General features: G+C 47.4%; 7 protein-coding genes across 7 annotated transcripts; 3 read left to right on the forward strand and 4 right to left on the reverse strand.

The window, feature by feature from the left end:
• Window positions 1–3727: 3727 nt before the first annotated feature.
• On the reverse strand, window positions 3728–5266 carry M406DRAFT_71416 (uncharacterized protein; the record flags this gene model as incomplete). Its single annotated transcript, XM_040925434.1, has 4 exons — window positions 3728–3744; window positions 3872–4198; window positions 4342–4488; window positions 4549–5266. The coding sequence occupies 4 exons, from the start codon at window positions 5264–5266 to the stop codon at window positions 3728–3730; spliced, it is 1209 nt and encodes a 402-aa protein (XP_040779361.1).
• A 4095-nt stretch (window positions 5267–9361) lies between these two features.
• M406DRAFT_71417 (uncharacterized protein) lies at window positions 9362–9894 on the forward strand (the record flags this gene model as incomplete). The annotated part of the gene is made up of 2 exons (XM_040925435.1): window positions 9362–9593; window positions 9644–9894. 2 exons carry the CDS (start codon window positions 9362–9364, stop codon window positions 9892–9894), a joined length of 483 nt encoding a protein of 160 aa, XP_040779362.1.
• Window positions 9895–12903: 3009 nt separating this feature from the next.
• M406DRAFT_16146 (uncharacterized protein) lies at window positions 12904–13662 on the forward strand (the record flags this gene model as incomplete). The annotated part of the gene is made up of 1 exon (XM_040915405.1): window positions 12904–13662. A coding segment is annotated over one exon (759 nt), but the record flags the coding sequence as incomplete, so codon positions are not given.
• Window positions 13663–15759: 2097 nt separating this feature from the next.
• On the reverse strand, window positions 15760–16833 carry M406DRAFT_218382 (DHS-like NAD/FAD-binding domain-containing protein; the record flags this gene model as incomplete). The annotated part of the gene is made up of 2 exons (XM_040915528.1): window positions 15760–16574; window positions 16650–16833. Coding segments are annotated over 2 exons (999 nt in total), but the record flags the coding sequence as incomplete, so codon positions are not given.
• A 651-nt stretch (window positions 16834–17484) lies between these two features.
• M406DRAFT_336900 (uncharacterized protein) lies at window positions 17485–18689 on the reverse strand (the record flags this gene model as incomplete). The annotated part of the gene is made up of 3 exons (XM_040921194.1): window positions 17485–17672; window positions 17721–18042; window positions 18258–18689. The coding sequence occupies 3 exons, from the start codon at window positions 18687–18689 to the stop codon at window positions 17485–17487; spliced, it is 942 nt and encodes a 313-aa protein (XP_040779365.1).
• Window positions 18690–20510: 1821 nt separating this feature from the next.
• M406DRAFT_320858 (uncharacterized protein) lies at window positions 20511–21452 on the forward strand. Its single transcript, XM_040919447.1, has one exon. The coding sequence runs from the start codon at window positions 20839–20841 to the stop codon at window positions 21124–21126; it is 288 nt and encodes a 95-aa protein (XP_040779366.1). The 5' UTR covers window positions 20511–20838; the 3' UTR covers window positions 21127–21452.
• Window positions 21453–21488: 36 nt separating this feature from the next.
• On the reverse strand, window positions 21489–21764 carry M406DRAFT_224905 (uncharacterized protein; the record flags this gene model as incomplete). Its single annotated transcript, XM_040915706.1, has 1 exon — window positions 21489–21764. A coding segment is annotated over one exon (276 nt), but the record flags the coding sequence as incomplete, so codon positions are not given.
• Window positions 21765–22123: the final 359 nt, after the last annotated feature.

Genomic DNA, 22123 nt, shown 5'->3' on the forward strand with positions numbered 1-22123 from the left:
AGAGATTGTTATTCCGGTCTGGGCTGAGAATATCAGCGCCTGAGTGTAAGGTTTTTCAAGTTCGTTGCTCCGGATCGAGCTTTCTTCTTAGGATTCTGACTCCTGTTGTTGTATTAATCTGCTGATGCCCTGGCACTATTGTTGTTGTTGTAAGTTCATCTTCTGCTAGATTCTTCTCTATAAGCTATTAGTTCCGAATTAATTTGAAAGTATGTGTAGTTTTGTTTGAGATTCTTGCTTAATGCTCAGTAACTGAATCCGATCCTTCGTTCTTGATTGCAATCTTCTTCTGGATAACAGCATTGTTTCATGAGATCTAGCTAGTGATCTAATTGATTCGAGAATTGTGCTCTTTAAGCTATAGAATTTCTAATATTAGTTTGTAATATGCTGTTTCCATGATATTCAATGTAATAAATGTCTTTTTGCTCTGGATTGTAACTGGTAGATGATTAGTTTCCATGTCGATAATACCTTAGCTATAGTCAACGATTGTTCCGTTTATAGTTCTGAGTATGTAGATTTCTTTCTTTTTGTGCCATAGGATCTTATTCCTGTTGATAATATTTGGTAATATGAAGTTTCCTTATATGCTACTGTTCAACAGTGCGCGGTATTTCTGTTCGTTGGTCTCAGCTTCGAGTATCAAATGTGCTATATTAACTTCCTGAGTTGCACAGAGAGACTGTATCGTTGGTTCTGATTAGCTGTTGTCTCTTACAGTCGATCTCCTTCTTTTGAGGCTTATCGTGCCGCCTGTTGTGATAGCTTCCTAGCTTCTTTTATGCTGTGCACTCGTGCTCTGTAAGCAACTTGTTTTGCTTGTTTGTTTCGCTAGTGCTTGTGCTAGTTCTTGAGCTTGGCTTCTCCGTGAATCTCGCATTCGGAGTGTGAGCATGTCTTCCATCCGTTGCTATCGAGAATGCATTCTGCTGGAAAGTGTGAGAGTAGTTCGATGAAAGCATGTTCTGCCTGCTTGTAGATCATCTTCTTGAACTGAGTCTCCGTTCTGATGTGGCAGTAAGTAGGGCGTTGCTTGCTGCATATGGGAAACCAGTCATTCGAAACTTTTTCCGATAGATATATCAGGCAGTTGTAATATACGCATGATATCCAACTGACTTTGTTGTGATTCTTGTGAAGGAGTGAGATTCGTAAGTTTTCATTATCCTTGATCTTCTAGTTGCAGTAGCGGATCTGAGTAATTGCCCGTTGTAGAGGGATTCCTGGTATGCAGTATTGCATGATGAGTTCATCGTAGTTTTCCCTGAAGTTATGTTTCTTGTTTGTAAGGTGTTTGAAGATCTGTTGGAATCCTTCAAGACAATTGCATATAGCTTACGGCTTCTGCAAAATGAGATTGGAGCAGCTCACTCGCAGCAATGTAAACTTGTCAGCTGTCCTGCCCTGTTTACATCCTTAAAAAGGAAACATCTTCTTGTATTACTCATTCAATTTTAGGTGGCACTTGTAAGCAGTGATAATCTTACTTCAATTGTCTTCTTAGAGTATCGTTTGCATATTGATTTACAAATATGCTGAGTAACTATCGCAAACAAAATTATCATATATCACAGGAGTCAGCTTGCTGGGGTCTTGAGAGAATACATATCCCTCTCATAGTTTGCACTCTGGGTTTTGAAAAATAATTATCTCTAGAAAGTGTTTGAGGAATTGGTAGCATGAGAGCTATATGCGAAACAAAGAGTCTCATTGTGTGAAATAACTGGCCAAATAAGTTGGAGATAGCAGCATCTAGCTACTTATATAATTCAAAACGATTGCAAGTCTCGATTTCTAATATCCACTATTCAGTAAACAATAAAGAGACAAGGCTCTATAGTCTGTATGCAAATTAGACAAGCTCTAGATGTCGTAGAAAGCAAAGAATTTACTGAGAATTATCAATCTTAGTAGGTAGAGCTGGCTGGCTGGCTGGCTTTATGCTCTAGAAGAACCTCTTGAAAATCTGGACTGCTGATATACTGAATGTTTTCAAGAAGCGGCTGCTTCTCGGACAGCTCCTCGGGAAAATCTTCGACCGGATAATCCATATTGATTCGGAGTTTATAGACTTTTCCCCCGCCCTCGACAAAGATATTGATTTTTGTGTCTGGGTGTTTCAAAGCTAGACGTTCCGCTTTGTACTCGAGCAATCTGAGACGTAAGGAGAACCATTTATTCATGTTGTTAAAGATCTTGAAGCTTGTAAAAAGAAACAGGAATCATAGAATAAAATCTAGTTATGAGTATTATAGATAATTAAGGGGAGTAAGTATTTATATCAATTACTTGGGGTTTCAAGGATAAGCATTTAAAGATTGACAGCGTCGACGGAAACTGGGAGCAGAGGGCGAGGCCCGGAATCCGGGACTACGGTTCGGAGCTCTTAACCCGGAAGGCAGCGACGACTCCAGAGTTCTGGCCTCGACTAAGGTACAATCAAGCTGTTTATTTATGCTGCTATTCTTGCCTATGGCCCAGAACTATTTGAATATATTATATTCTAGCAATCCGCGCCAACCGGCCCAGAGACATACTTTTATTGACAAAAGCCAGCAGGAATTTAGAAACTCTAGTTAGCATACCACCCTCATTTATATACCCATTAAGAGAACGGAGACAATTTTTTATCTGCGGATCCCTTATATTAACATGCTACTGAGGATCGAGCTTCTCTGTGCTTGGACTTTCATGTTGATGGCGGGAGCTGTCCTCACAACCATGGACCAGAGCCCGGCCCCTGCTAATTCAATACCAACCGCCCCGCTCAAGCGCCTTGTGAACTCAGCTCCAGAATATTTAACAATTTCTATTATTAATAGCTGTGACGGGCCGATTAGTACCTCTCATGCATCGAACGTTGGTGTTCCGACCCCAATCTAGGGCGATAATGGACCCAGCACCATCGCCAGCGGCGGAACAGGAGTTATGGCCGTCCCGACCGCCTGGGCAGGCAATATAGCTATCTCTAACATTTCAGCAGATGAATCTAAGCCCGTTCCTATGACAGATAGCTCTTTAATCGAGGCCTCTTTCGTCGTTTCAGATGGGTATAGCGTAGCCATAGCTGCTATTGATGTTTCCTACGTGTGCGTTACTGTTCCTCTGGCCGCTACTAGGCCGTTAATTTTCTAAGTATTCATAGCAATGGCTTCACCAGCGCTATCACCTGTGCATGCTCGGGTCTTGTCGTAACTGGATGCAACCTTCCACTGTGGAATATGACCGCCTGTCCCGAGGATAATGATGGCGCCTGTGTAAACCCTCTTCGGCCGTACTCAGATGCGACTGCCGCGGTACCATTCTTTGCACCCTGCCAGGGGGCCGCCTACGCATTCCCTCATGATGATGGGGCTACTAGCTGGGGACAGTGTCAGAGCGGGGAGATTATGTGCTGCATCGGCACAGACTGCCCCCCGAATCCGAAGCAGCCTCAAGAAACACAAAGCAAGTAACGATCTATAGCACGGATTATTTCGTTACATAGACCAAGAAGCAAGCAGAAAATTATTTTGTTGCAGAGCAGCTGTCAAACATTTTTGAATTTATCTTGTGAAAGCTTTCCCTTTTTTCAGTCGCAATTGATGAAGGATAAAAATTTTAAGGCGCTGAATTTAGGGTATCTTCTTGTCATCACATTATAGATATAAAAGACTCCTCGTAGGCCTTAGTTCTTATAATAAACTCAATTGTGTACTGGATTGCTGGAGTGAAGGAAGAGTATCTAAGTACTGTTTGTATCTATCAAGCCCAGTAGAATAGGTCTTTATCTTCTTAGTATCTAAGTTCTCTATTCCTATCCACCTTGCCTACCGGATTTCATTCGCAACTCAGTTACTTGATAGAAGCCCGTTTCAAACCGATTTACCTAGGATACAGTATTGGACATAATCCTCGCCATCAATCTCAATCAAGGCGCCTTTAGACGCAAGCATACCAGCAAAGGGACCATTCCTATTGCGTTTGTATTCCACTTCATTAATAATAATATGGTCAGGGTGCTGTGAATATGATATGTTGTTGCCCGAGGTGTTCTCATAAGATGCCTGGTTGCTATTGTGAGAGCTCTCTGGAATGTTGGGAACCTCTGATCTTGTTTGGTAGTCGGGCAAGATATGGGGTGGGGCTGATATATGTGGAGAGGGCTGGTGGCTCTGGTCTTGGTGTTGGCTGACATGATGCTTTTTATTATAGCCTAAAGAAAGTGAAATATTAGCTACTTGTAAGTGAAAAATTTATTATTTTTTGGGTGTGTATGCGTGTGTGTGTGTATGTGTGTCTGTGAGAGAGAGAGAGAGAGAGAGAGAAAAGGAGAATGAAGACTGGAAGGTTTCTTACGTATTTTGCGGTTTCTTAGCATGTTCCGTAGCCGGCGTCTCTCCCGAGGATCTGAGACCTTAGTCCAATCCTCCCCTGGCTTTGCAAACTGACTAACCTCACTGAAAGTTATGGGTTCGGGCGGAGGCCCTTGGCCATTCATCCGGCCTAAAGGTTATAAGCTTGAAAAGAATTTTTGGGGCAGGAAAAGATTAGAAGGCTTCTTACGTTTTTTGCGTTTAGATATTATGGTTTGCAGCCGGCGTCTCTCCTTAGGCTCTAAGATCTCCGTCCAATTCTCCTCTGGCTTTGCAAAGTTGCTAAAAGCAGAACAAGGGGTCAAATTCTCATGCCTCAGGTATTTGGCATGAAGACCAGGTCGGCTCTTGATTGTCTTAAGGATCGGATCGTGGCATGGGCGGAGCAGGCTGCTGTTATTCTCATCTTCGGTGGTATGGTAGCTGACAAGCTTGAAACTGGTTTCCTCAAAGTCGAGACGCATCGTTTTCTTGATCAGCCCGCCTTTTTTGACGAGAATCTTCCCCCGGATTTCTTCAACTTCTCGGTAGGTATTAAAGAAGCCCTTTCTCCTATTATCATCCCACTTTCGATAATCTCTCCATCTGAAGAAATTAGGAAAAATAAGCACTGTGCCACTACAAATGAAGTGTTGATGCTTGCCCCTTTGAGCCCACTTAAGCTTCCCAGTAATACATGCTTCGACAATTGTCTCTGCATCCTCATGTGTCTTCACCAATCCCTGCCAAGTAGGTGCAGCCATAGAGGTCGGGGAAGCTGTAATGGTCGGGGCAGCTGTAATGGTCGGGGCAGCTGTAATGGTTGGGGCAGCTGTAATGGTTGGGGCAGCTGTAATGGTCGGGGCAGTTATAATGGTCGGGGCAGCTGTAATAGCAGAAAGAGCTATCTGGCGCAGATTTTCTTCCATAATCAACTCTGAGTATAAAGACAAAGCAACTGTGATTGATAGTTATTAAACAGATAAAAGCATATATTCAAGTTATGGATCAAGGAGCCTTGCTGGACATGAAGATCATAAAGTACTGATAGAAAGCAGCAAGACATGGGCAGTTTGAACCCTCTTATCTTTTCTCCCTTTTTTTTTTTTTTTTTTTTTGGGTAGGGTGTCAGTGAAGGAGCACAAGCTTTCCGCTAAGTGCCTTCTTGGGCAGGGGTATCAGTGGAGGAGCATAAGAGTAAGCTTCCGCTAACTGCGTTCTTAGGCAGGGGTGTCAGTGGAGGAGCATAAGATGTGAACGGGCATAGCTCTTAGACATTTTTCTGTCTGCATACTATTCCCTAAGAAACACCAGCTTGCACGAGAAGAGTAAGCAGCAAGAGGAGGCGATCATTGGTCTGCGCAATAACGAAAAGCTGCTGGAGCGATTCAGTGTCTTAAATGGAACGGAAGGAGACAAGGGATGAAAGAAGTGGTTGTGGATTAGAAATTTGGAAGAGGAACAAAGAGCCCGCGGTCAACCACTGATTACTCTACGCCAGAGGCACAAGGGCTTCTTACCTGTCTAGTCTTGGCAGGCACACGCATCTGATCTATCTAGTCTTAGGGCAAGGAATCTGTCTCTACAAGTGTGCGAAATGTACAGCCAGTTTCTTCTGAACAATCAAAAGAAGTTGTTGATACCTGGCCGAGTAAGGGACCTATCATCTTCTTCAAGGTATGGACGAGAATTTTCATGATCCATTCGCCCTCAGCATGAATCGAAATAATTTGAAGTTTCACTACTGGCCACCGTTCGCCGCTCGTTTCGTCGCATTTGAAGTTGAACGAGATGCTCTGATCACCCTTCAGCATTCTTTGACTAGATTCCACCGAAAGATTTCTGGGTCGAAAAATTCGTGACTATTAACAAACACTAAGAAATGACGATGCAGAAGCATTGTTCGATTCCGGTTCTCTAGAGCACCGAAACGACTCCGTCAGCCCTGGGGAAAGATTAATGACAAGCTGCATAAGTTTTTATCTTCAACTTAGGCGTCTCGCTATCTTGCTTTGTGACCTTTCGCTTTCAAATCAGCCAGTCCTTCTTATCTTTACTCTATTGTCACTGTTGACTGCAGAGATGACCTCCAAAGATGTGTTAACACACGCTCAGAGCTGTGCTGGTGGGGGGCTAGTGAATGTTGGCCTACAGTTGCGTGCCCATGCGGCTGCTATCGTGCTGGCTGTTTTTGGCGAATTCGTAGTCTCGTATGCTCGTATTAATGAAAACATTCTTAAACAAGTCCTTCGAAGGTTGTGTCGAACGGGGTGCAAACTCCATAAAGCTAGGGTTTGAAGATCCTCGCTCCGTAAGCACCCTGCTTTCTCGAGATTGTAAGAAATGCTCGCTTTCCCTAAGATAGAAATCATAAAGGGACTGCAGCTTCTCCACAATGACCTCCAGTTGTTGTACGACCTTTGATACTCTGTCTCCCTTTTTAAATCCCTGCGAGCTTTGTTCATCCAAGCCAGGTTGTGAAGCAATCGTCGGGAAAACCGGAAAGCGGATGAGTTTGCTGTCAGAGGCAGCAGGAAAACCAGTGGATTAGTTTGCAGAGATGGCCGGGCCATGTCCGGAGGGGTTCCTGAATGTGAGAGTGCATCTTTGAGGTAGGTCAGGCTAATGAAGTGTTGATTGTTGATGAACAAAAGGCGGGACTAAAGTACCTGGAATAGCAGAAGCAAATATCTTGCCTCCTTCTTCCCCTTGTGCTGGAGGCCTGCTACCAAGAGAATTCTGGACAGACACTTTGGAGGTGATGCGCTGATGCTCTTGCGAACCCGATGAGTCAAGCATTGTATGGAGTTCCATAGCTCGTCGTTGCTGCTGGTCAATGTGTGACTAAAAGTCGCCAGCGTTTGCAGAGCAATAAGTACAACTCCTTCCCTTATCTTTGTGATGATCTACAGTGCAGCAAAACAGAACTTCTATAGAACTTGTTAGCCAGACTCCTCGCCTCAAAGCTCTGGATATACTGTGCTTTAGCGCCTCAGCTGCTGACCTTCCAGCTGCAAAGGCCAGTCTATACATCCAAGACTGGCCAGTGGTGCCTGACCCAACCACACGAAGATCCGCATATACCTTGTTGGAACTTTATTCATGTGTGGGTCACTGACTCGGGCCAAGCTAGGATTCACTGATGCGCTTTTCTACTTTCATTCAGAACATTCGTCTTCATGCCCTACAGAGTAAAGTCACGCCTGCAACCAAATTGACTTTACAGGGCATAAGCCGGCTGTGCCACTGATCAACAGCCTTGAAGTCATTATCAGGGCCTGAGGCAGCCTTGAGTGGTACATGTACCACCCAATATCATTAGTCTTGCGGACCAGCCAGCAGCAGTGTCATCAGCTTCAACATCTATGCCAGACAGCTCTTTCCCCGTGTCGCTCGGAGAGTATATGTAAAACTGCTTGGGATGCGCGGTATTCAGCGAAAGCTCCTCCACGAGGAATATGGCCCTTTGTCTGCCATTGTTGAGACAATAGTAAGTAACTTTTCTTATGGAGAATGCGTTCTAGCAGACAGCCTCTTTCTGATGCAGTTGTTGCTTGAAGACAAGGACCTGACCCTAGAACAGAGTCTTGTGAAGTCGAGTCATACATTAGTCGAGTAGCCTTAGGTACCTTTCAAGTGCTGGAATGCATCCGAGAGGTGTTTTGACTTGGCTCGAGAAGATGTTTTTCTCTGTTTGACACCTGTCAAACACAAGCAGGCAGTCCGCACCTCTTTGCAGCTGTCAAGCAGAGCAAGGAGCTACATTGAGAGATCGACTCTACACTGATATAGACCCAGCATCAAGAGGCTCACAGAAAGATCTCCTGGCTAGTAATTAACATCAAATGCCTCCTACAAGTTGAAAGCAAAGAAACATGCCTTCTGTAAACAAAAATCGTGATTCATTAGTCAATGTTCTGCTTATTATCTGACTCTAGCCCTGATCTCCGCATCTCCATATATCCACTGAGGCATTATTGTAGAACTAATCTTTCTGCTCAGTAGTTAAGACTACTTTTATCTGGATCAAACTAATACATTCCCCAAGTTAATCACGAGAGGCTCTAGACCCCAGCCGCGGACCCCAGCCATGCCGTTGTTTCGGGAGGGTTCTTGGGATCGACAGACCATTCTGGAAGGCCGTAATAAATGAAAAAGTGATATATGACGCAGGTCATTTCCGAAATTCACCAGATTAGGTCTCCTTGCATAATAAGGTTAGCCAAAATATCAAGAAGACAGGATCGCTATTTAAGTAGTCATCAGTACTGTTAAATTTGATAGCTCTCTTGGAGGCTGCTCTGTCAATCAAAGTTCTGAGCTGAACTATAAATACTGTTTCGCAAAATCAATGCTTCCCTGTTTCTTTACTTGGAAATCCAGGCTTGCAATTTCACACAATACCGAACAGTAAGTAGAGAGACTTTCTTTACTCATTTCGCCTGCATGATTACATTGTTACTCATGACTTTCTAACATGGTTACTTTGCAACAGCAGAAATGAATTGCATACATAAGATGCAGGTTTTCATAATTCGGAAAGTGGGCCTTAGTTTTGCATGCGACATATGCAAAGATAAACGGACCGAAAGGATTGCGATTTGCAAGCTCTGCAAACGACAAGTTTGCCTCTCTTGTCGCTTGTATAGGCTCGAGAAGTGGGACAATGAGTAAGACTCCGCTTCTTTCCAAGTCAGCATCAGGAACTATGTCCAATTAACAAAAACGTTTGAGACACCTATTTACGGAGTCTCTTTTGAGAAGAGAAATATGGATGCATCAGCGTGATCCATATGACGCTAAGAACCAGGTGGTATACAGGGGTTTGCTATTGTTTTGACCGGGAGGCGCATCACATCCTCGAGACGGGGTCAATATGAGCAGCAGCTTTCTGGGAAAGAGGAGTGGTCCTGGAGCAGACAGATGATGAAATTTAGGAATGCACCACAAAGAGCAGGAGGGTGAAAGACAATATAAAAGCACAGTTCATGCATATACCACTGGTTCCATCTGACCACAACAAAATGCCTCCCACAGTCGACAGGTTGACTTCCACCCATTCATCTATTGTTACTATGTCAGAAACATCATTCACTGATGAAGACAATTCTGCTCCTGAGAGTCCAACACCGCTACAAGTAACACCACCTTCCCCTGCCCTCAGTCCCGGGCCTACACCAACTCGCGTGACATCATCCATTGATCCTAAACCTCATGTTATTGTGTCAGACTTTGATCGGTTTCCTCAATGGCCCAGTAAGTCTGCAATTATGCACATAAAATTTGTTTCTCACTAATATCTTCAGTCTCGGCTATTGACCCGGAGCTGCCCGAATGGAAGGTGAATGGCCTAGTTGACCAGAAAATTGACGGTGGTCTGTATGAAGCTGAGCTGGGACCAGTAGCATGCGAGAGCACGATGATGGCTCGCCGAGATCATCGCGGATTTTCTGTTTTCAACAATCAATGCTCAACTTGGCAGGGCATACCCACCATCCCAGTCGAATACTTCCTTCCCATCAACAACTTGAGCAGCATCTTGACATGGGAGTCTTGACATGGGAGTCTTGCCATGTAGAATATCTGGACATGGCGTGGTGGCACGGCCGATGGGTGGTATTGGTCAAATTCACATATACAGTTGGGTTTGATGATTTTTTCTGTGATAAATCTCTTTCCCGGGATATACGGAGGTATGTGTCGAATAGTCTCAAAGTCACTTAGTAGTTCTAAAAGCAATATTTTCAAATTTCATCCGAAAATTTCGTAGTCCCTCTACTGCATGAAATGATATCAATGGTATCAAAGCAAGCTTTTTTTTTTTTTTTTTCAGATGCCAGAGGTTTGATAACCCTGTTCTCAATAGCTATGCTCCAGCCATGGTCTCAAGCAATAGTCCTGGGATGCATGGCCCCAGATGCATGATCCCCAGTTGTGATCTCCAGCAATACATCCCGGGTAGCTGTCATTCTCGCTTTTCCTCCAATAAGTGCCCTTGTACTGTGTGACAGCTGCAAGTCATGAGGTCATAAGATGCTAGTCTTATAAGAATCGAATGATTGACATACAGCATCAGCCAGTTACGAGGGTGGTGATCTAAGCGCCAGGTCCCTCACACGGTTTCCATCACACGCCGCGCGAAACCCTGAAAGGCGCCAGCTGCTTTCAAAACTATACTCGTAAGTCCGAGGTGTGGCATATTTCGGAATGATCGGCGTCAATCTTACTTGTGAGGTGTCTGGGATCCAGCTGCCTGAAGAGGTGTGAGGGGTTGTTTCCCGCAGTTCCACCTTTCATTAGACTATTGCTAGGCTGCATTGCACAAGACGCTGCCACATCTACGAAACAAAAAGCAGTCATTCCATAAAAGCAATGATCATATCAGGTGATCAGCAAATTTTTTTTCCTGTGGTGGGGGGGAGCCGGGGGCAAAGACGGCTTCAGTGCATGACCTGCCAGCAATCGCTGTTTGAGCATAAAAAGCTGGCTGTTCTCAGCACTCACGAAATCCCCTGGCTTCAATGACAGAGCAATATTTCCCAGACCTGTTCTTCACTTCAATATGCGTCCTAGCAGCCCACAACGCCCGAACTCGCCTATGCCTAACCAGGGATTGTCTCCAAGCCTTGTGCAAGCTGAGACAGGAGCACCTGTTAATTCCATTCCTGAACCTGTCCCGATCGACAACAATGAATTATGTGAGTTTCCAGAAGACTTAGAATGCTAAGGTCTTTATTAATAAATTATAGTGTACAAAGAACCTACTTGGTCACTTCGAAGTACTAGGGCTTTCTATATAGGAAATCCATAGCGTTTTTTGTAACTTATATAACAGGTAAATTAGATCTACTTGGGTGGCGAAATGTGAAAATTATACCCTAAGAGTTGTCTTGCAAGACAAGCAAGCGGCCAAGATTACTAGAAGTGAAAAGAGAACAGAGGATTTTTTGGTATTGGTCAGAGTTAGGGTTAATTTCCCACATTTCTAGCACACCGCCTTTGCAGGTATGCCAGCTAATCAACCCCCATGTCTCGGGACTACCCAACTCCGTCATCTTGTTTCCCAACCTCATCTCTGATGCTTTGCAAACCCCTATCATCCGCCCGCCTATAAGCCCCTTTTTACCCTTACTCACCCGAGTCTCTCTACTCTCTCTCTCTCTCTCTCTCTCTTACACACACTCCCATCTGTCCTTCGTACGCATACTTATATATACACAAAGCAAAGCATGCCTCTACAGCATCAGCCTCGACAAGCTGTTGTATATCCTCAGGGATGAGCTGCTGTGGCGGCGTTCGACGCTCTTCCTGGGTTGCCAGCGCCTCAGTGCAATGGATCGTCAACCAATCTCTGAAGAGGATTGGCTGTCCTTGCTATCTCTGGCCAGCTTGCCTCCAGGCGATTTGCTGCTCTTTCCTTGTCGTCGTTTTCCGTTGTGCTTCCTCTTTCCTCGTTTTGGTCTCTTCACGCCGCCTGATGCGCGCAATCCTCCGTATCTCGGCTTCACGGTCCTTCTCCTCGAGCTGAAGATTCCGGTATCGTATATTGCAGACTGCCAGGCTGTCTCCTATCTCGCCATCAGGCCGAAGCTGTGTCCTCGTGAGCTTGCTTCGATTTTCCCCTAGCCTCGAGTTGTAATCTCTTCCATCGTCTGCCAGCTTGCCCTTAAGGAGAACTGATTCCGTGGTCATCACACTTAATATACCCAAGCCTTTGCGCGTACCTGAGGACAATAGCTCAGCGTAGTGGTTCAGGAGCCTGGCAGCTGTGCGCAAGCCTCGAGCATCAGCCTCCGCCGAGATGGAAGAAGTTGAGGATGTTTAGGGTGCCTCGTCTTCTTCTGCTTATCGAGCAAGTCTGAGAGGACTAATGGGCGGTTAACTGGCCAGAGGCCTGCGTAGACGTATCAGAGAATCAGCCACAATATTCCAAATGCCTCTCTCTATGTACTATATAACGCCACAAAGGGTTTATTTTCGCTACAGTTTCGGAAGATCAGAGAACTGCCCGCTCGGCTATTTCTATCCCTGTGGGGCGATATTACCAAAGCCTTGGCTCTTCCTGAGTTCTACGACCAGGGGCTTTTTTTTTCCTAGGGCGCTGCCGCCACATCGGAACTATATTTCAAGCTTTCTTGTGTGGATGGTAGGTCCACATCTCCTTCTACTAGATCTGTGGGGCTATATAAACTTCTATCTGTGGCACTCTTTCTACCCAATCTTTCTTTTTTTCTCTTTTGCTTTTCTTCCAGGGACTTTGTTTAAGATTCTCGGCCTGGGCCTGCCCACACTTCTAATAACCTACTTTGGAGCTACAAGTCCTGAGACACAAATAACCTTTTCCTCCTATCTTATTCTTCTTACTCCCTCTCCTATCACTTCCCTTCCTCCCTTCTGATTTTCTCTTTTCTTATCATCCTCCTCTTCTCGATTTCTTCTCTTCTTTCTCGACACTACCACACACACACACACACACACACACACACAAAACAACACAGCGCACCTTTCAAGAGAACACCACGTACATCATACACACACGTCGATATCTATATGGCAGAATAACATGATGGAGACTTATCACGGTATCGTGCGGACGCCCGCAGATGCTATCAAGCTGTTCGAGGCCTGCAGGGTAGGCCTACTATCGCGCGTGCAGTGCAGATTGTCCAAGAAGGAGCGGCAGTCGATCCGGTCCGGGTCGGTATTCGTGTGGGACGAGAGGGAGGCCGGCATGCGGCGGTGGACAGACGGGAAGTCGTGGAGCGCGAGTAGGGTATCGGGTAGCTTTTTAGCTTACCGCGAGATAGAGGGCAAGCGGGGCGGCGGCTTCGGCACGTCGAGGAGGAGCGCGGGCAAGACGCTGGACTCGGGCCGCGGCAGCGACGAGGTCTCTGAGGACGGCGAGCCCAAGGGCTACCGGTATAAGACGGACGGGCTTATGAAGCAAACCTTTAGCATCACCACCTCGCAGGGTCAGCACCTCCATCTCATCTCGTACTACTCGCGGCCGCACCCCAGCGGGCCCGAGCTGCCCCAGCCCAGCACCGACCCCAGCCTCAGGCAGGTCGTGCCCGTCAAGGATATGTACCCGGAGTCCAGCTTGAATGACCATCCCGTGCCCGTCACTACCAGGAACCACGTGGCCACGTACCCGCACCTGCCGCCGCTATCGGAGGCATACCACCCGCAGTACGCCCAGCAGCCATCGCCGGTGGCAAGATCTCCCTATAGCCACTACACGGTCGCGGGCCACTACGCCCCGGCACCGCTCCCACACCCTCATCACGCCCATCTGCCCGCCGCCACCACCCCCTACCCACCGCAACCTCACGACATGGCCGGCCCGCTGCAGTCCCGCCCCCTCCATAACCCACGACTTTTGCCGCCGGCGGCTGCGTCAGTTGAGTCGCGCGTGACACCACCTACCAACAGCCAGGTGCCAGTACCATCAGCAGTAGCAGCACAGCCAGCACCACCAGCTGCAGGAGGGGGAGGCTCTAGAAGGATCATACCCGGTCACCTGCCAGCCGTGCTCGCCCACAGCGGCAGCAACTCGTCGACACTGCCCCCGAAGGCCCTCCTACAGTCCTCACCAGGTTTTGGGTCCGGTAACGATAGCAGCAATAACAGGGCAAGCCTGTCTGCCATCCTGCACCCGGCCCGTATGGACTCAGAACCTAATAGCGCCAACCCCGGCAGCAACAGCACCACGAGCAGCCCGCGAGGCGCTGGGAACAGTGTCTCGGGCTCGTAGACGGGACTGGCGGCGATGAGCTCCCACGAGGAGGCGAGGGCACTGGGTGTATGTTCAATGAGAAGTTTCTTTTTAGAAAACGGAGGACGGGTTATTGGTATACATGGAATGGGAAAATCGGAGACAAGAAAGGTCATATGGGAGGGTGGCAGCTTCTTGATCTCACGCGATTCCGGTGCTATCCTGGGAGGGTTGTTGGCTATAGAGCGCTGTTGAGAATTGTTGTAAACGAATGTTTATTGAAGCTTAGTCTTCCTGTTCTATGCACCGATGAGGGTCGTATATGTCCTCTTTTTATCTTCAACTAGGCCCTGAGGGCTTGACTCGCCTTGAGCGATATCTGAATCAGTTGATCCTCAAGGCGGCTGGATAGCGGCATCGGGGTGGCCGGCCTGGCCGAGGAATGGCCGGAGCGGCCTGAATAGTGGCTTACATCCAATACTAAGAGAAGGCACGCGCCTGGGCCGCGTCTCTTGTTAATGCCTGCTATGACACCATCGTCATTTCCAGAAGGAGGGATGGCTTGTGTAGTATATTCTCTGGATGACGAAGCTTGGTTCGCGTATAAGCCTAGCGAGGGTCAAACGCTCATGGTGCGAGATGAGGATGCAGACGAGGCGCGGTATCGTCTTGCCTATCTGTATTCTAGATGGGAGCGCCGATCGCGCTGCGCCTATCCCTTCAAAGCCATTCTGACCAGCACAAAGGCTGTTGTGGTCAAGATCATCACACGACCACAAGGGATATATGCCGATGAACGCGGAGAAGCGGGGATACGCAGTGCTGCCCAGAGGTGGTATGCTGAGTTCAAACAGCGTCGTCATCTCGACCATGTAAGCCAGCTCTCTCTCTCTCTCTCTCTCTCTCTCTCTCTGTCTGTCTGTCTGTCTGTCTGTCTGCCCCTTCACACAGGAAGCCAGTTGCTAATAAGAGACAGCCCCGGATCGCCCGTCTCCTGGGCTATGATGCGCGACTACATACCCTGTATATTGAGTACAAAGACCTACCGGATCTGAGCAGCTCCGCCTGGTGTACCAAAAGGGGGTGGCCTAACTTAGTTGAAACATAACAATCTAAGTAGAGAAGGATTATTAAATCAATCTCTGGGGCTTACTTTGTCTTCTGTAGCATTGCTAGACAGGAAACCTTTGTCAAACTCTTTGACCATATCCGGCACGTCTTGCTTAAGTGACTTCCCTGATACCCACGTATCGTCCTCAGAACCATAGCTCTGCCAATGTGCTAAGTATTCGGTTGCCGGGCGACCTCTCCGTCTCTCTCGCCTCTGGCGACGGTCTAGGATGCACTCAACGTTCAATACTTCTCTCCATTTTTTATATAATCCGGTGCACGTTGCCCTTTATGCTGCTCGGGCGCGTCCGCATCAGCCTCGAGGGAGCTAGCTTCCAGTGAGCGGCGGTCTTCACAGGAGAGCTCTCGTGCTGTGGATCCCGGTTGTGTGTCTACGCTTTTGGGGTTCACATTGCTTTCGGAGCCGGGCATAAGAACATTATAATGGTGTGGAAGAAGGGTTTCAGACAGCTGGCCAGGAGCAATAATAGGAGAGACGGATCCGGAACTCTTCCTTGGATGGATCACCACCTCTTCCAGAGCCTTGGTAGCAATCACTTTATCCTCGGGGCAATACGTAATATTGTTCTTGCGCCAGTCTTCCATCGACTGAGAAGGAAGTCCGAAGAGGTTGGCAACAACGTCCGACTTGCCGCAAACAACCAGGTCCCAAAGATCCTTAAGGTCACGATTCTGAGGTTCAGGATCCGGGTTGATCCAAGCAGTGAACCCATCGGGCGTGGACCGCGTTGCCAAGCAAAAACATCGAGCGATTCGTTTCATGCTTAGGATCCTGAGGCTCGTACCAACGACAAGAACAGCATCCGGTACCTCCTTCAAGTCGGCCTCCGAGACGTTTCCGACAGCTTCCTCATCGGGGCTGGGGCCAGGCTCGTCGTAGAGGACTATTCTCGGCCTCAGCCGTCCAATACCGTGGCTCCGCTTCCCTTGGACTCTTGTGCGCACATCGTCCTGCTTCGCGCATAATTTGCACAAAGAGGGTTCGGGTCCTTGGAAGAGATCTGCCTTGAAATGCGAGATATGCATCCACTTTGTACAATACATCTTCTCTAGTCCGCCGTGGACGTGGATGGCTACTGGCCAGGGGGCCTCTATAGGCAGAGGCAGTTTCGTTGCTAGGGACGAAAGAGAGGTTTCCAGGCAGTTGATATTTTGGGTGTATAAGCGTAGAAGGCGGCCCTCGTTCGCAATTGTAGCTAGCATGTTGTGAAAAGGAGTGGGCTTGGCGTCCTTCGTTAAGATTGATAGATTACAGAGCATATTGTGGAAAGTAGCCGTAGATTTGTTATCATTGTACACCGAGGCATTAAAGAGAGCTGAGCCACTACCCTTTATATTATACTTTGTCTTGAATGTCTTGAACAGTCCCTCGCTGGATCGGAACTCAGGAACTAAGAGTTGTTACATCAAGTCGCTTATCCATACGCTCTTAGAAATGCGCAGGCAAGCCCTCTGTATAGACGTACTTCCAGCCGAAATGGAGATGCCTGCTCCCGCGATGACGACGATCTTCTTCTTGGTGCGTAGGATGTGTAGTAGGCGGCTGAGCTGAGTCTCGCCGGCCTCATCTAGGTTGTCAAGATTCAGGCGCTCGGTGGTTCGGAGCCGCTGCTTGGCATTCCAGCGCTTCTGGCCGTCCGTAAATACCTGGGTTCTGCTGTTTACACAAGTCACATGCGCAACAAATCATCTGGCAAGGATTTATCATGTCCAATAATGAGAATCACAAGAGCGGTGCCAGCCTTTTCCTGATGGAAGAAGAATCATGCGGACTAGAGCAGTCATATCTTCACTTGAGTGACCATTCATGGCTGATTGATAGTCGAGACGACCTTGTTTTGGGAGGGGGGGGAGGTATCGGATGATGGATCGGCAAGGATAATATGATGATAGACATGTTTTCTAATTATATAGAGCCGGGAAGGACTTTAGCAGGGAAGCAATCTTAACAATCAACAAGGGTTGATGTTGGTTGTACGAATTTTCCTTCCTTTCCTTTATTTCTACTTTTCACTGTTGCTTGTTGGACAAGTTTGCAACATTTCGACAAAATCGCCAGATATTATAAAGATTCCACATTGCTGCCTATTGATAGGGCACCTGACTCTATTTGATAGAAGCACAATGCTCATTCTGCGCTATGTACTTGGACAAGTCGTCAAACCTTCCATGCCCTCATCCGAAGCAAGAGGGAGACAGCGAGACTGGCTGCAAACATAGCACTCCATCCCAATCTGTGCCCTCAGCCATCGTCGGCTTTTCCCAACAAAAAAATAAAAAATACAGGTCCCTCCCCTCGCCTCAGCCTTGCAATATCGTGAACTCGACTTCCAAAAAGCCCCCATATGCGACTAACATCAAGGCGCCCAGCATTTGCCGCACGCCGGCAACCTTGCAAATGGCTTTCCCTCCAATAGCAACGACGACTGTCAAGGCGACAGCCGCAGCCCACAGCCAACAGGCCTCAATGCGCGAGACACTCACAAAGCCTCAGCGCCCATCCTCTGGGTGATCGTGCCAGCCATGCGCGGCGATACTCCAGGCGGCGATGCCGAGGCACAAAGTCAGCAGGAACACGTTGCTCCCCACGGCGTCGGCGATGAGCAAGCCCGTGTGGCCCCGGGTGCTGCTCATCACCGCGAGGAACTTCTCGGGCAGCGACGTGGCGAGGGACAAGACGGTGGCGCCAAAGGCTGCATCCGACATGTCGAATGAGGCGGCGAGGTGTGTGGGAATGTGCGACAGGATAAAGCCGCTGACCGTCAGGACCACGAAGCCACACACGAGCTTGAGGATCGGGATGAGAGTGTGGTGGAATTTTCTGAGCTTGGAGGAGGAGGAGAAGGAGGAGGCTCCGTGCTTGGGGAGAAGAGACCCGACTCGCCGGCCTCTCCATCAGCATAGTAGCTGCCGTTGTTGTTGATCTCATGGTGGCTAGCGGCAGAGGAGGAGCCGAAAGTGTCGGCCGAGAACGAGTCGTTAAGATGGTCGTGTGCAGCGGCCCCGGACTCAATATCCTCAGCCTCATTATGACGCTCCGTGTACAACATGGCCCTCCAGATGGTTCACAGCACCAGCACCATGTACGCGACAAAGGCCACAAGCAGCAGCCCGGCCACGACGCGGTTCCAGAGGATATCTGCCAGTGAGAACAGGGACACGACGCTCGTGAGGGCCAGTAGGGCCACGCAGGCAGTCTTGGAGCTCCGGTCAAAGCCTTCCCAGGCGCCCGTGGAGAAGACTAGGCCGAGGGCGAAGGCACCAAATATGTTGGCCACGCAGCTGCCGATGGTGTTACCCACCGCGAGCGCGGGCCGGCGCTGGGCCAGGCTGAGGGCCACGACGGTCAGCTCCTCCCACTCTGCGCCTGCGATCAGGATAGCGACGAGCATCTCAGGGATGTGCAGCCGTTTGGCCAGCATAGTGGCGCTCGACACGAAGAGCTTGAAGAGGGAGAGGCCGGCCAGAAAGGCTGCTACGTTGAACAAGACCTCATAGGTGCCCATTTTCTCGAAATGTCTTTCCTGGTCTCACTGTAGGTTTGTGTTTGTGTTTGTGGCGTTGACCTATGCTCGCCGTCCGCGCCCCAAGTTGACGACGATGAGAAGAAAAAAAGAAAGAAAAAAGGTCGTCTTCCTCACCGTACAACATCAACGAATGGACACATCTGTCATAGCATTTCCACAACAGTCGCATCAATCGCATTAGCCCATGACAAGAGAGCTTTCGTCTGTATCTCGTTCATCCGCTGATTTGTCTACTGCTTTCGATCTGGCAAACTTGCCCGGCGATATCATGTTTTCAAACTTTTGCAACCAATACTCAGCGATATACCTCGGGAATTTAGTACTGCGCCGTCTTGGCAGCGCCGGCGAAAGCTTCAGCAGTCCAAAAAGGTATAGCCGCATAGCAAGCTAGTCTGTGCAAGAATAAAAGTTAACTGCCCATAGAGAACTACTTTAGCGACTACAACGGGTTTGAGCAGAGAGGAGGTTTTGGAGCTGCTGCAAGAGACTTCTGTTCTTGTAAACAACGAGCACAAGATTTATATTGCATCGTTGGAAAAGCGTATAGACATGATAGCAGGCGCTTTTTAGTCACTAGCTGATTGTATTGATCTTATTTGTTAGCTTTTCTTTTTGGTTTCCTTTTATTGCAAACTGCAAACTTCCCCGATAATCCAAATCAATCCTGCACCCAAATATACAGCCTTGGTACCCTATCAAGGCTGCTATCCATGAGATCAGCTGAATAGGTTCAGTGTACGATCGCCAGAGTCTCACTGGCATTGCCCTAATGCACCTGCACCACCAGATATTCCTCAAGAATTCCCCGAGTGATTCGGAAGCGGATTCTATGGTAGTCCACAGGCCCTATTCCTCTCCTACGGGCCTACTGGTTCCTAGTTCCACGGGCCTCTTTTCACGTGCCCTTTCCTTCTCCTACGGGCCTACTAGTTCCCTTAAGCTCACAAACTCTACGCATCTCCCAATTCACTCAGTTTACCTACCCCTCTTTTTTTGCACGCTTTCTTCACCCTACTCTCTTCTTGCTTCTTTATAGCCATACTAGTGCCTCGAAGCCTGGCGTTCTCGTTCCGGGACGGACCGACATCCTCGGACTCCACATTTGTAGCTATCGTTCCTGGATGCCTGGCCCTCCTGGATGCCCACTCCGGGCCGGAGCGAAATTCTGCTGCCGCTATATAGAAGTATTGAGAAAGTCCAGTTGTAGTGTTAGTACTGTTAGTACTGTTAGTACTGTTAGTATCGTTGTAATGAGCACTGCAGCAATCCGAAGATTCTTAAGTACACGAAGGGTTTATGCTAACAAGAGCGGTGTCAAAGTGTCAAGTCCTTGAATACGGAACCGTACAAGTCCTAATAAGCGATGCAAGTGTTCACTGCCTTTGGAGCTACTCAGTATAGAAGACTGAATACTTAGATTGACAACTGAAGAGCTATGTACTGAATCCATCTAATGGTAATGAACGTGTTCTTATATATCCAGCTCTTCAGTACGGCTCGTTGGGATCGCTGGCAAGTCTAGCGATCCAAGGTGTGAAGCTCGTTGGGATCGCTAGCGAGCCCAACGATCCTCCCTCCTTTACAACCCTAACCCTGGATTATGTAATCAATGCTTTGTCAGAACGTTGAGTCCTTGACACCTGATCCCTGTTACTCGTAATCTTATTCTGTGATCTGCATATTGGATGGGTTATAACATCATCTTCCTTCTATCAGTTGTTGTTCTCAACGATCTTCTGTAAGTATTCTAGCAAGTTTCCGTATTCATGATCTTGCCTTCCTAATCGAGATGCTGAATAGAATCAATAAAGTCGCAAAACCGAAATCCTTGAATCCTCGCTCTGACAAAAAGAAGCAGAAAGATCTCCTTCTTCAGTCCATTCTTTCAAACGGTTTCGATATACATCCCTGTTCTTATTGCAATAGTCGAGGCCTGTAATCGTATATTGTTTCTCCTTACGATTCATTCTGTTGCTCGGAGTGCGTTTCCCAGAATCGCGCTAAGTGCGATGTTCTGGAGCTAACGAATGCTGCTGAACTCCTTCTTACCTCTACTCAGCATCGAAAGCTAGAGGATGAGATAGAAGAGTTGGAGTTGAAGTTGCTTCGACTGCATCAACAAAAGAAGATGTGGCATGAGAGGATATCTTGGGCTATTCATCGAGGTCTTAAGAACCTTGAAGAGCTTGAGAAAGAGGAGGCTGAGGAGGCTGAGGCTGAGAGGGTGCGTGTTGCTGCTGAAGTGCAGGCTGTGGTAGCTGAGGAATCTGCTGTTGTAGCTGGAGATTCTTCTCTTGAAGGTTTTGACTGGAATTCTGTGGATTTGAGAGATTCTGTGGTAGATTGGTCGAGCTTTCTGGAGAGTGAGGTTCCCGAGGCTTCTGAGTCTCGGTCCGGGGCGGAGCGATCATCTTAGGTACTGGTTTTCCTTTTCCAATATTCAGCTACCTTTTCCTGAGCGTTTTCGATGTTCTTCCGTAGTTCCCATGAGTTTTCGCTTGCTGGGTAACCTTTCCATTTGATGAGGTATTCCCTCGTGTTGTCTGTGCTTCTATGCTTGAGAATCTTCTTCACTTCGTATTCTGGTTCATTGTTTTCTACTTCCGCTGTGTTATCCGTTAATATTTCCTATGCTGCTAGTTCCAGCAGTAAGACGTGGAAAACCAGATATATTCTTATCCTATAAGATAATGCTAACTCGTAGTTTACTAGGAAGATTTGTTGTAAGATTTTGAATAGTTCCAATTTCTTATAGTTGAGCTTGCTGCTGGATCTAGTTGTTTTGATATTTTTTCGAAGTAGATAGACCTTATCTCCCTTCTGTAAGATTAGTCTCTCAATCCTTTTGGAGTTTGCATACTGTATCATTTGTTCCTGAACGAATCGTAACTCTGATCGGAGTTCCTCCTGAACTTTCTTGATTTTCTTAATCCTTTTATCCGCAGCTTCTGCATCTGCTTCTAGCAGTGCTTTGTAATAAGCTGTTGGATTATATTCATAGAGTACGAAGAATGGTGACTTCTTCGTTGTGCTTGTATCTGCGCTATTATAAGCGAACTGTACGAGAGGCAACAGGTTAACTCAGTTGTTTTATTTCTGATTGATATAGTATCAAAGATACTGTTTGATAATCTGATTCATTCTTTCTGTCTATTCATCTATCTGCAGGTGAAATGCTGTAGACATTCTGTAATGTGTTCCGAGCTGTTTCATGAGTGAAGTTCAAAATTTCGAGTTGAACTTTCTATCTCTGTTGGAGATCACTTCTTCTGGTATGCTATAGTTAGCAATAATCATTCTGAGGAATGCATATGCGAGTTTCTCTGCTGTACTACTTTCCTTGTAGGAAAGAAAATAAGCATACTTGCTCAGTTTGCAAACTACTATTAGAATACTATCGTATTGCATCTTAG

The sequence above is a fragment of the Cryphonectria parasitica genome (assembly GCF_011745365.1).
Source record: "Cryphonectria parasitica EP155 unplaced genomic scaffold M406scaffold_2, whole genome shotgun sequence".
Classification (NCBI taxonomy): Eukaryota; Fungi; Ascomycota; class Sordariomycetes; order Diaporthales; family Cryphonectriaceae; genus Cryphonectria; species Cryphonectria parasitica.